The sequence below is a fragment of the Eleutherodactylus coqui genome, chromosome 10 (assembly GCF_035609145.1).
Source record: "Eleutherodactylus coqui strain aEleCoq1 chromosome 10, aEleCoq1.hap1, whole genome shotgun sequence".
NCBI lineage: Eukaryota > Metazoa > Chordata > Amphibia > Anura > Eleutherodactylidae > Eleutherodactylus > Eleutherodactylus coqui.
In genome coordinates, this window is record NC_089846.1 from 8,814,742 (window position 1) to 8,829,110 (window position 14,369).

At 47.1% G+C, this 14,369-nt stretch overlaps 1 protein-coding gene across 1 annotated transcript in view; it reads left to right on the forward strand.

Annotated features, from left to right (window-relative positions):
- MED27 (mediator complex subunit 27) overlaps nucleotides 1–14,369 on the forward strand; it is a 181,337-nt gene that overhangs the window by 66,863 nt on the left and 100,105 nt on the right. Inside the window, exon 3 of the mRNA XM_066580184.1 lies at nucleotides 9,939–10,069. Within this exon, the coding sequence (XP_066436281.1) occupies nucleotides 9,939–10,069 (131 nt within the window). The remainder of the gene's footprint in view (nucleotides 1–9,938; nucleotides 10,070–14,369) is intronic.

Below are 14,369 nucleotides of genomic sequence, written 5' to 3' on the forward strand. Positions count from 1 at the left end.
GTAAATTAATTCAAAGTGATGCGGATTAAGTCGGCGCTTCGTTTTCTTTTTTTTTTGGTTTTTTTTTTTACAGTTCCATTTTCTTTTTTGTAAAAGTGTATCAGCTGAAACAAAACCCTCCGGTGTGACCCCCGCCTTGGACAACGTCCGCCTTAGACAACGTCCGCGTTTTCCTGCGGTTCTCCGTATAGCGGCGGCGGGCCTTGTATATAGAGATACTCCTCTCGCTGTAGTAACGTTTCCATATTCATGTCCTCCGCCTACAACGCTCGGCTCCCCGGACGCTCCTGAAGCTGCTTGTACGGAGTTTAACATGCAAATCCAGTCTGAACATGGAGGCAGCGGTGCGGGGCTGGGAGAAGCCTGCACTCCGCGCCCGCCGCCCCTCACTCCAAACGAGTTCATTATTCATCAGGCAATGTAACGCGGCGTCTTCAGTCGGAGCTCGCGCCGTCGCTGCTAGTTTGGAAAGAAGGGCTTTGCAGATTCCCAGCGCGCTCGACGGCATGGAGTCACGACCTGGAAACTTTAAGGTTCTGTTACCTTAAGATGAAATATGCATGGACGCGGATACAGGGTCCGCCGCGTAAATAATGGATGCGCCCGCGCTCACAGGATCTCACTCACTTTGACCTTTCTTTTTTAGCCATTAAAAGACAGTTTTCTACATTTTTAATGGTTTGGTTATAGATTGTAGGCCCCAATAAGAGAGGGGGAGGGGGGCGTCCGAGGGCGAGAGAGCGGCCCCTGTATGTGGAGCCGAGGCCTTCAGATCCCGGTCTGTATCCACCGGCAGAGACGCCATGAGCAGCAGATTTTGAGCTAGTTTAGATTATAATGTAATTTATATTCCAGCATTTCACATTTTTTTGTGTTCTAATCTGTATTTTATTATATAAGATTTTTGATTACTTTTTATTAGGATTCAGGTTTTTTTATCTTGTGGTTTAGATTTTCTTTTTGTTCTTTTTTTCTTTAGATTGCCTTATTATATTATAAGGTTTTGGTGTTTTTTAGATTTTTAGAATTCTATTATAATTTTTGATGTGTTTTAGCTTCTGGCGTTTTCCGTCATCTTTGTATGAATGCATGTTGTATGATCACATTGTATGCAGATCGTTTATATTGCGTTGGTGCTTGCTTATTATTGCGCCGTTTCATCATCTGAGATCGGACCGTCGGGTTTCTGTTTACTGCGGTGTTTTATTACGTTAATGATCTTTTTAGTTAATTACTGTATTTTATAGTTTTTAGTGTTTTAGTGCTGCCACATTTTATATATAATTTTGTCTAATTTTTCCTAGGAATAGCGTTCAGCGCCAATAGTCATTAGAGGTGAGGCTGTGGAATGCAGGAAGTTCCTGGTGTTTCTGGTTTTTTTTTTGTCTCCCCCCCCCCCGTTCACACCCTCTTCTTTTTTTTTTTTTCAAGTACTTTTTTGTATGTGTTTATGGATACAACTTATACAACCTAAAGGGATGTTTTGGTAATATGTCGTTATTGCTAAGGGGATAACTGAGGGCCCTTTAGCACGGGGCCGAGAAGCCGTTGCGATTCCTGTGATCAGCGATCTGAACTACTATCGTTCGTTCTATGTGCAGCGGTAAATTAATTGGTCATTCAGGGTCTGCACACCTCTGGAACACTTGCTGCTGCGGCCCCTCGTCGCGGCGGGTGTTCACTTGGAGACCGCTCGCACGTAGTTTTGTGCATTCAATGTATGCAGCAACCAATTAGCGTGCGTCGGTGGGGGTTGAAATCTCAAATACAAGTCCTCCGAAGAACCTCAACGCCTCTTGTGTAAACGCTCCCAACGATTCGTTCAGTGATCGCAAAATTGAAAAAGAACGGAACTGCAGTCGCTCTTTGTAAAAAAGCGCAAAGCAGCGGTCGTTCGTACGTTTTAGCAACTCTTCAGATGTTGGTTATCCCATGTAAAGCCGCCCTTTGTCTATGGACACTGTCCACTGAAGGGTTGGAAACACTATTTCAAATTACCTCTGCCCACAGGATAAGGGATGACTTGCTAAGTGATAGGGGTCTCACCGCTAAGACCCCATTCGATCTTCAGAACGGGGGTGTGGAGGTGTTCTGTGTCCCCCATTCTCAGGGTTACTGCACCCCCAGTGAGGAGGAGACTGAATGGAGCACTTGTCGCACCGGCACTCCATGCACAGTGATGTCGCTGCAGGAGGAGAAGCGACCTCTACCGTGGTGGGCAGAGCGGGACACGGGAGTCCTGTTCTCGAGATCGGTGGAGGTCACCCGTGCGGTACAACCCCTTTAACTCAGATTCGTTGTGTGTGTGTGTATGTGTGTGTATATGTATGTATGTATATGTATAGGTCCCAGCATCGTAAATTTACGGCTCTTGGTCCTGGGCTTTAATTCCAGCTGATAGTAAAAATATGGTGGAGATTAAAGCTGAGAACCCTCAAGGAGAAGGCAGGAGGAGTTTTCAACCCTTTCTGCCTTCTCTTTTTTTAGTACACAGCGCTCAATGAGAGCTATGTACTAACAAGTGGAAGTGTAACTTCCATTACGGGAGCCGGCAGTCACGTCAACGCTGGGATTCCCTGGGACAGTAGAGCTGCAGGGTCCTAGAAGACCCTGATCAGCTCTGCCAGTGACTAATGTCACTACAGGGGATATTTTAAACTGTAACTGGGGCTCCTATGGACGCCCCAGCTACAGTGGGAAAGTGTGTCATAAAAAACAAAACGTGAATGTCCTCCAGAGGTCTTGTATGAAGTCATGGGGGACAGAGAGAGTAAACAAAAATAATTACAGAAATGAGAAACAAAATTACAGAATAAAATAAAAATATACATAAAAAAGAAAAAGAAAAAAAAAAAAGATGACGCCGACCAAAACTGTCGCCGTATGCGCCCTGTAATCCAAAACCACACACATTATATATCAAAACGTCCAAAACAAAATGAGGAATCTGTTCCTTTACTTTATTTTAGCGTAAATATACTAATTAAAAAAAACAAAAACCTATAGATGGTAAAATCATTTTTAGCTCCCCCCACCCCCTCAATAAAACTAAAAAGCAGGAAAAAAAAGTCTGTGAAAAAGATATTTTTAAAAAAAAGCCCTATATATCACAGAAAAAAACACAGCAAAAATAATTTTGGTAGCTGGAAGTAAAAAAAAAATAAGGCATTTAAACCGCCACATGGGTAAAATAGCTAAACTGGGTCTGTCCCTAAAGGGGTTAATATATATTCTATATTGACTCCAGTGTACGGTAGATGGGTTTATACACGGATGTAGCAGAGCTAAGTTTTTCACCCGATACAATTTATGTGGAATAGCATCATTAACTGTTTTCTGTAGGACCACAGGGAAGAAATGGTTAAATGGCAGCTTCCACCCGTCTCCATCTGCCCCGACATCCAGTTGCTGACACCACCCATGACTCGCCAACGCTTGTGCACCCTTCATATTGGGACGGTGTAAGATTACATGCTGATCCCTCCTCCAGCGCAGATATCTCCCTGTAAATCCGCCGTATCCGGCTGCCTATTAAGCGGCTGATCTCGCTGCCATCTTTTTAATATGCCACATCTCGAAGAGATCAGAGAAGAAGCGAAAGGAACATTCCAGAGTGTGAATTCTGCCAAGCTGTCTCCCTTTTAATTCCATAACGCGCTCTGCATATTGCTCTCATTGCAGATTCCCAGCGCCGCCGATCGAAGCCCCGAGACGCTGACATTTTGAAACATTTGTCTTCTCAGAGCTGCTCGGCCCCCTTTTTTTTTTTTTCAGTCTTATAGATTTCCCATTGAGGGGAGATAAATTTGGGGTGGAGAAATTCTAATTCTTGGTGAGATTTGTTACCCGGCCTGGCAGGACGTCTCTCCGTACGCTTTACATGAAGGCGGACGGAATGTATAAGTAAGACCAATTATCTGAAGCCCGATGTCTGAACACACAGCATATAAACATATCAGCCGAATGCTCTTTTTTGGTCCTGATGGACCATTTAGTATGAATGGCAGTATCAGCAGGAGGCGCCACCCATGAGCAGGAGTCGAAAGATCGCATTGGTTGAGCTCTATGGTTTACACCTCCGAGTACCAGACGACATAGAAGTACAGGATCTTGAAATGTGTCTGTACTATTTTTGCTCTACGGCCCTCAATGAGCATCCCGTGTGACCCCCCAATTATGTCTTAGGGGAGACCTAGCTATGATTTAACCATTTTACAACTTTCGGTTTTCAGATTTGTCCCCGTTCTTAATATACCATCAACTAGTATAAACCAGGGGTGTCGAGCTCCTTTTCACAGAGGGCCACATCAGCATTATGGTTACCTTCAATGGGCCGTTTATAAGAGCTCATGCACACAGGCGTATGTTGTGCTGCTTGCTTCTCCCCACTCCTGCTGTGTCCCGCGATGGTGGGAATTCCCCCCGCTGCGGTCTCTATTGACAGCTGCTGTCCCGACAGCTTTATGGGAAGTCACAGGGGCTGCAGCCGATAACAGAGCTCAGCGATCGATCAGTTTTAAACCTCATTTGCTACAGATTCTTTTTCAATTGTATATAGATCTACAAGCTGATATACCCGGCTTCAGCCAAGTTAATTTGGTACAGATGTCTGTGTTGTTCCCACAGAAAATTTTATGAAGGTATGGTTACTTCAGAGGAGCGAGGAATATAATATGTACACATAGAGAAGCGTTAGATTCTTCTCAGACTGCATGTACCGATGTCCCTCTGCAGAATGTGCCACCCCTCCCTCACTCCTCATTTTTTACCCTTAGAGGTTTTTTTATTCAAATTTCAGATTCTCCTCCGTATACAAATCATTTCCCTATGGTTTCTGAGAAAAGAACAATGTCTTGTATCAAGGATTTTCAGTTTTTAAAGCTTAGAATTGAATATCGAAGTTGAAACCCCTTTATTTTTCCTATTAGGACTTAAAGAATGGTCGTAGCAAATTTCATGTTTGTGCGGTTCAGTTGTGTGTTATTAGTTACGTTACATAGGGGGTCACTTACTTTTGCACTTAGAATTGAATAATCAAGTTGCGACCATTTGATTTTTCCTATGTAGGACCTAAAGAATGGTCATGCCTAATATTATGTTTGTACGACATCGGGAAGTTAGAGAATTAGTAGTCAGTCAGTCAGTGAGGGCTTTCGCCGATATAAGATCGCGAGACGCCGTGAGGTTGCCAAGGCAGCCGTGGGCCTTCTAAAAGGCCCCAGGGGCTGCCTATGCAGGGTATCTATTAAGCCATGCCTATAGCATTACATGATACTGCAGGACAGGGTTATTCGTAACTCGAAAGTAGGGGACTATCTGTTTATTAAAAATAGAGCCCAATACTGCCCCGTGTGGTATCCCACTTGTAATGGTGACCCCATCAGAGCACTATTAATAACCCCCCTTCTGCTTTCTATCACTGACCAGTTACCTACTTGCACACATTCTCGCCCAGACCAAGCGTTCTTATTTTATATACCGACATTTTATGCGGCACAATATCCAACACTTTGGAAAAGTCCAGATACACAAAATCCAATGATTCCCCCACCCCAGTCTAGAACTTCGCTCATGTCAAACCAACCTGATCAGCTTCTAGGAGAAGCAATCGCTCATAAACCCGTGCTGATGCAGAGTTATACGGCTATTTTCCTTGAGGTCCTCCAGGATAGCATCTCTAAGAAACCCTTCAAACATTTTACCCTCAATAGAAGTAAGACTTACCGGCCTGTAGCTTCTGGGTTGACTTTTTTTCAACCCCTTTTTGAATATTAGAACCACACTGGCTATGGGCCAATCCAATGGAACAGTCCCCGTCACTATTGAGTCCTTAAATATAAGACACAGTCTGTCTATCGCATTACTTTAATTCCCTTAAAACCCAGTGATTTGTCTATTTTAATATTTTTAAGGCGGTTCTGCACTTCTTGGGTTAGACCGGTGACATCTAATGGAGAGTTTACTTTCTAACTCTGCATTTCACCTCCCATTTCATTTTCCTGAGTGAATACAGTAGAGAAAAAATTATGTAATAGATTTGCTTTCTCCTCATCACCCTCTATTTTTCCCGCCTTATCTTTTAAAGGGCCAACCAGTATTAATCTTTTTACTATTTATATAGCTGAAGAACAGTAAGACCAACTCACCCCCAAATGTTCCCTACAAATGGAGTGACGTTCACATGCTTGACCACTGTGCCATTCTTTTCTATGGGACGAAGTAAGGTTGACAAGCACCTTAATCTCCTTCTGTCCCATAGGAGAGAATTAAGTGGTGGTCACTTATGCGCACCACTCCTCCATTCACTTGGGATTGTGCAAGAGTGCGCAGAGCTCGGAAACGCTGGGGCACCCAGTGGTTGGATTCCTCCGTGAGTAGACATTTGTCCCCTATCCTTTGGAAATGGGAAAACCCCTATAATAGGGATCCTTTGTTCAGGACCCTTATCTTTTGGTCAGAGTGGAGTGCGGTTATAACGGGCATCTCTCTGTCCCTGGAGGACCTGTCCTGTATTAACACCTCCATATGATTGGTCACTGTGTAATACTTCATTTACCCTGTGGGAGTGCTGCAGGGAGATTGAACACCTACTTCCCGGACATGTGATCGCTGGGGGTCTCTGCATGGGGAAACTTTGTGATCAGTAGATCGTCAAGCAACCCTCCATATAATTAGGGATAGTCCAAAGCGCAGAACCCGTTTAATATCAAGTGCGTCGTCTGCAGTTCCGCAGCAGCTTCAGCGTTTGCAAACTGCTATTCCTGACAGTTGAAAGCATTCGGATATTGAGACATTCACCCCCACAGGCAGGAAATGTGAACAGAGGAACGCTGATATTTAAAGAGCCGTCTATAGGATGTCTGCCTGCGAGGCCTTCATGACAGCGCCTGAGAATCCGGCTGAGGAACATTTTGCCCGCTGTTTCCCGATACGATTACGGCCAGGATTTAATTGGCGCCGCTCCTTCGTGTGTCTTTAGGAAAGAAAAAAATGTTTCATCTGTCATCGGTGTCAATTACTCATTTTCTGCCTGAACTCGCCCGGACCTTCAGTTCCCGCATTCATTAAATCGTCCCGCTCGCAATCAGTCTCTGCGGCCTTCACTTAATGAACAGTGTGAATGGCGCGAGGGCACGGCCGCAGCAGACCCCAACGTCTCTGATCCCTATTGTCGTTTCCTTGGAGATGCTTCTGCTTCATCTGTCCCCGGCTGCGGCGCTCTCTTCAGGGATAACTAGCCAGCTAGGTCATTTGTTTAAAGGGACATCGACCCCCGCAGTCCGGATTATATCTACCCACTGCACAGATAAATGCGGTCTATTGTTTTCTGTTATCAGCCATTTAGGGCTGGGGAGAGGCTGACTATGGGATAGGTGAATACAATCTATCGCTCCCTTTTATCAGCCCTTTCTGTCTTAGGAAAGGCTGACTGGGGAACAGATGACTATAGGGGCAGATTCGCTTAAAGGGGTTTTCACTTAGGTAAGTGGCATTTTAAGGGGTCCCCGAGGGTGTATCATAAAGTAACGGATACCGACCCCTCCCCGCTCGTCCTCTGCCAGCGGCTGCGGGTCTCTGCTGTTTGTTTACAGGTTGCACTCAGCTTGTGACGACCCGTAAAACCTGCCGCTGCAGCCAATGACCGTTGAATGCTGCCATTGGCTGCAGCAGCTTGTTTGAGGACCTGTAGAGGTGGCGTCAGCATGGAGACCCCGCAGCCGCTGGCAGGGGACAAGCGGGGAGTATTGGCTGCTTTATTTTACACCCGAGGGACCACTTAAGATGCCGCTTACATAACTCTGACCATCCCTTTAAAGCAACCCTCTGGTTGTAGGACAAAACTCCGTCTTGGGACGGACCCGGCTGGTTTATTGCCTGCAGTTGTTCTCTTTTGCCCTTTAAATCCACCAGTTTTGAGTCCTGGTTTTGGCCATCCAAGATGGCCGATAGAATCTTTAGACTACCTAACCACCACGGTTCGTTGCAAGTGTTATACTGCTTTCTGATTAGCCAGAACTGCTCATGTGACCAGCACTGGCCAATGGGAGAGCAGTTCACAGTGCGCGTTAGGTAGTTAGAATGTAGTTGCAGCCGTCTTGGATAGCCAAAAATGGGGTGCGGAAGTGGTGGATTGGGGAGAAGGCAGAGAACAGCGGCAGGCAATATTCCCTCCCAACACAGGACACAACTTATAGAGGCAGCACGAGCAGAAAATCGATTTCTTGATAAAAAAAAAAAGATGCAAAAAACCTTATTAATCCATGGTCAGAATAAAAAGTAAGCGAGCTACGTTACGGCCGTATTTGGTCTTTTGCAAGCTTGAAAAAGTCTGTTGCTCTTTTTTTTATTAGCCATATCAGGCCAGGGAGAGGCTGACTACAGGACAGGTGAATACAGTCTATTACTCCCTGTTATCAGTCATTTCAGGCTGGGGAGAGAAAGGACTACAAGATAGGAGAATACAGTCTGTTGCTCTTTTTTATCAGCCATATCAGGCCAGGGAGAGGCTGACTACAGGGCAGGTGAATACAGTCTATTACTCCCTGTTATCAGCCATATCAGGCCAGGGAGAGGCTGACTACAGGACAGGTGAATACAGTCTATTACTCCCTGTTATCAGCCATATCAGGCCAGGGAGAGGCTGACTGATGTCGATTCTCCTCTTTCAGCTATTTCATGTTGTGCAGAGGACAGGGGAATAGAATATTATTTATTACATACACCATAGATATAATAAAGCTAGTGTATGTAATAATATATAATATCCCCACCCGGTTTATTTTCTTATATTACTTTTTGCTCCATGTATAGCTGAACACGATTTAAATTAACCTTTTTTATTAATTGTAGTAGGGCTTCTATTTCAAGCATCCTCTGAAATCATGCTAGGGCTTATTTTAGGACAACAGGGTTTGTATATAGGGTGTGTACAGTATTAGGTATGGTGTGTATGTAATAGGTAAGGTAAAGTCCCCTGGTGCACCGAATAATGAGTCCTGGGCGCTTATTTTACCGACCTCGGAAGGATGGAGGGCTGAGTCAGCTACCTGAACCAAGCGGGGATTGAACCTGCAACCTTCAGGTCATGAGCGAGAGCTTAGGACTGCATACTGCCACACACAATGCTGTTGTGTATAACAAACACATACACATATATTACATGCATGCACATATATAATATGCTCTCTTTCTGCACTTGTGTATTACACATGCAAAGTGAAACAATTGCGCGCTGTTACACAGGTGATCTGTTATTACCGGCATGATGCGGGTACCACAGCGAGAGCACATGCCCGGGTCCCCCGGTGCTTCTGCTACCTCTCTGCCTTTGTTGTAAAATGAGCCCCGCTGGGCCGCCTGAGTGTCGGTGATACGGTCTACCTGGGAGCCGGCGGCCATGTTGAACACAACATATATGTATGCCAGGTCACAGCGGGCGCGGTGCTTGTCGGACACCATTCAGCCTCAGGACTCCTTCAAACGGGCGTATTGTCTGTCCGTATGTTTTACTATCTGATTACGGACAGAAAGTGTTTTTTGTTTTTTTTTAACAAGGATCATTTTTCGCATAATGTCTTATTTGGGTCCAAATTCATGGAATTGGCCATTAAAGTCTTGTGTGTGTTAAAAAAAAAAAAAAAAACGGGGAATTTGCGCCGGTGTCCGTGTTCACTTTGCACATCCTGCTTTCTGTTGGTTGTGACAGAATTGGTGGGTCGCCATGAGAGTCAGATGACACGGATGTAACACGGACATAAATGCACATGAGCCCTGGATGCGCCCATACACAGGCGCGGGCAGCCATGTGTTCTTCACGGCCCTAGATTGTACGCGCCCGTGAGGTGACCCCCTGTTGGTTGGCTGCTGCATTGCTTGGATGGTTTTGTTTCCCGCCATGATTTTGGGGTTTGACCCGGTGTTTCTCCTTGGTTCCCCAGTTGCAGTACCACGCCGGCCTCGCCTCCGGCCTCCTGAACCAGCAGTCCCTGAAACGCTCCGCCAACCAGATGGGAGTGTCGGCCAAGAGAAGACCCAAAGCTCAACCCACGACCCTCGTCCTGCCGCCGCAGTGAGTAAAGACCCCTGTGGGGAAACCATTGAAGTAACTGTTGCCTTCTCATTCGGGGGAGTGCTGGGATAGGCTGGCGCCGGTCAGTGACCACTTACTATTGACCTCTGGGGGGGGGGGAGGTTCTTAGTGTATGGCATCTAAAAAGTTAAAGCTTCCCCGCTTGCCCACCAGTGTCTTGGAGTGGATTATAAAGGGGCAATGGGGCTACCCTTATAGCATCATCATTGGGGTGGGGGAGGGACTCTACATGATTATAGGCATTATCCCCTATACACAGGATAGGGTCTGACCGCTGCTACCCCCAATTATTGCGAGACCGGCTGACCTAAACGCCCCATGTGAAGCGAATGGCGGTGTGATGCGCGACCGCTGCTCAGTCACTTCTATGGGACGGTCGGAGATCAGAGTGCTCAGCAGTCCCCCTCCATCCCATAGAAGAGACTGGAGTAACGGTAGAGGATGTACACCGCCGCTCCATTCCTGTAGGGCGTTCAGATGGTTCGGTCTCTGGATCACTGGGGTTCAGATCCCAAAGCAGAGGCTTATCCCCCGTGGCTGGAGGTGAAGGCCTCGTCCACACCGGGGCATTTTCTGTCCGTATTTTTACGGACCGCATACAACAAACGCCATTGATTTTGCGTGCGTTATAAAGTTACAGCGCTCTCCTCATGGATCACATAAATCTGCGGTGTTCACTGGGATTTTATGCGCGTCGCCAGGAGACGGCGAGAGTAACAACAATTGCGCCTTGCGTTTGAATACAAATGCAACGTAGGTGATGAAAGAAAACAATCTACCAACAAACGCACAAACGGGCGAAAATAGTGAGGTCGCTTACACCTTCATTCGCTGCAGCCGGGTCCTTGTAAGCTGCGCCATTAGTAGCGTTCAATGCCTAGCCGGCTGCTCTTTTCAGCGCGATATCATCCCCTGCGCATGTGCAGCTACGCATGTGCAAGGACTTGACAGGATCACCGCAAGCTGCTACTATCGCGCCACGACCGCCCTGCTTTTGTGGGTATAAGGGGTGGGGCTACAATGGAAGGACGGAACGCTGTGGTGGGCGGCAGTACTAATAAGATCACGAGGGATTGTTCTGTTGCCATGACAGCCTGGATCTTTCTGAAGGCTGTCATGTCTGTGGCTTGATAGGCTGCCTGTCAGAGCGCGGTATAATCAATACTACGGTATAGCATTACTGCAGCAGCGATCGGAAAGAAGAAAAAAAATTTTCTTTTTACTAATAGGTAAAAAAAAAAAGGTATTAAATATGAGAAAAGGGTTTTTTAGTTTTTTTGAAAATAAACGTATGAAAAAAACCCCCAAACATTTGGTATCGCAGCATCCATAAGTCTTCTGAAGATCGGCAGGCAAAAAAATTACACCATGCCAGAATTGCGCTGTTCTAACCCCGTCTCCAAGAAACGACAGGACGTCCAGCAAGGAAAAAAAAAACTCCATCACACACCAGAAAAAAAATCAAAAAGCTACGGCGGTCAGACGATGGCGGCAGATTCTGTATTTAATGTTTTCCAAAGATTTTTTTTTTTTTAAGTAGTGCAGGAATGAACCTCTCACTGACTCAGAGAGTAAAGTTGTCATTTTTACCGCAGTGACTGTAAAGACCCCCTCCCCCCATTTTTTTTCTATTTCACTTCACTCAGAAAGTTTAAAAAGTTTTTCCCTACATGATACGGAGCATTAAATGGCACCAAGGAAACGCGCATCTCATCCCGCAAAAAACACGGAGCCGTCCGACGGCGATGGAGAAATAAGTGAGGAGGAAAAGCCAAAAATGAAGAAGGGTCAGCATCGTTCAGGGGTTCCGTGGCCGCGGCTTCCTGTGACCCCTGCAGCTATACTCGAGCTGTAGAGCGCTCTGCCATTCTTTTGTCTCTCCAGGGGTCTCGCCGCCGCCGTCTTATTGCAGAGCATTAACTGGCAATATTGTCAGGATCGGCGCAGATCACCTGTAATGAAGTAGTAATCCTCGCGCCCGCGCTCCGCTCCTCTCCTGAATTGCAGCGCAGAGAGCGGCCTAATTAAAAATTAAAACACTGTTTGCCTTTGCTGCACTTGGAGATGGGTGTTTGTACAAGGCCGGGCTCGGCTAATAACAACCAGATCAGCCGCCAAGAAGTTTCATTATCAGGCGGCTCATCGCGCTCCTCGGGGCGGCGGCGACACGCAAAAACAGAAAAACTCTCGCTACAGTTACCCGGCCGTCCTCTCCTGCGCAGAGCTAAACTTCTCAGAGCAACGGGTGGAGAGCCTTAAAGGGGGAGTAAAACCGAAGGAGCGCCCCCTGGAGGAGGGTCCCATGTTCTGTCAGTCCTTGTATAATGCAAGCTGCCCCCTCCTTCAAGACTGCGGGAAAGTGTGTGACGATTACGCTGTAATGGTGGCCGTATCCTAAAGGCTGCGTGGCGACCAGCGTGGGAAGCGTTAAACACGCATGCATTGTATGTGCGGCTTCTATACGCTGTATATACTTTGGATTAAAGGGATTCTCTGGGACTTATTCCTAAAAGTTGTGGTGCTCAAACTCTTGACCCTACCATTCGGCTATTGGAAGGGGTCATGGTACTTGCCAGAGCGCCTTCAAACTGCAGATTGGCAGGAATGTCAAGTCGGACCCCCATGATCTAATATTAATGGTCTATCCCAGTCCAGCTTCTAGATGACCCCTTTAAGTCCGAATAGGAGGATGATAGTCTGACCCCTTTCCACCTCACATTAGGTTGGGGTCCACTGGGACGTTTCTCATATACTGAATGGCCGCTTCATAAGAGACCCCCATCTAGTAGCGTTGGACTCCTTTGCAGCAATTCGTTGCAGCGTAGATCCCACTCGGTGATGAAATAGTTCTGCAGGAATATCGGCCCCTGCGGACAGAAAGCTTCTTGTAGTCGCTGCAGATTAGATGGCGGTGCTGACATGTTCTGACCGGCTGACAGGAAGGGGTCAGCGATTCATGCTGCTTGCACCATCAGCAACAGAGATCTGGACCCTTCTGACTAGGCGATGTTTGTTTTTCCGCTGCTCAGTGATACAGGTTTTGCGCTCTTTTGCCCGCTGGAGTTTCGTCTTTCTGTTTCTCTTACACACGATGGCGCTGGAACTGATCGTCCGCTGTTATAGCCCATCCGTGCGGAGGAATGGCGGGTTGTGCGTTTGGACACGTTAGTCGGAGCTCCAGCATTGTATTCAGCTGACTGTGCAGCCTGTTGGTCAGAACGATTCCTGACATCCTCCTCCGACCCCTTTCAGTGATGATTTGTTTCCGTCTGCAGAATCCCCTTTTGCTGGATGTTTTTCCTCAACTACGCCATTCTCTGTATACTCCCCACACCGTTGCATGAGAACCCCCGCGCGCGGTTGGCGGTGAGACCCCGGCTAGTCTAGCACTGATGACCGGCCTCGTTGGAAGTCGCTCCGATCGCTGGATTTTACCATCAACGTGGATTTACACTGAAACTGATCCACGGAAAACTTGTCACGTGATTTTGCGCTCCGGGGTCACGGGGAGACTTACAGTACAATTGTGAAAATGCCAGGGCTCTGATAAAGGGGTCGTTCTGTGTATACTCTATAACTGCATTGTACCCAGCAACTGATTGGCTTATGTAAAAGCCCGATGCAGAAGTTTGTGAACCCCCTACCAGGTCTGGACCAGCCGGACAAACATCCCAGTCCTCCCGCTGCTCCCCGCTGGATGTTGGCTGATGTGGATGCGTGGCGGTGGCTGGTGATGCCGCATGGGGTCCGCGTCCTCCCTGCTTCTGTAAATAGGATTACGCACTCGCGGTGTTTACCGGCACGTAATAGAGGAGCTCTAAGCCGCGTTAGTCATAATTAGAATGTAATCCTCTATATGTACATGATATCAGTGACACTAATAATATCGGCACACAGCCGCCGGGGGCCACGGCTCCTCCGGGGGCCGCTAACAGGACATCACATCCCAACGACTAATTAAGAAGCCACTCGCTTAAACCGGCGCTGGAGCGTTACAAGAGGAGCTGCTCGTCTTATAGCCGCTCATAAATGGCTGATAACTGAGAACAGTAGATTGCGTTCGCCTGTCCTGTCCTGCGTTCACCTGTCGTCCCCCCCCCCCCACGACCACAGCGACTTATGATCATCCTGCCTGCAGACGAGACGGACTGTAATTAGTCACGACGAGCGGATTACATATGCGGGTATTAGTGCTGGTTACCTAAACCATCCGCTCCGTCGGGGCGCGCTAATGTACAGCGTATCGGCGTCTGCAGCGCTCTGCTACTTTATATCGGCT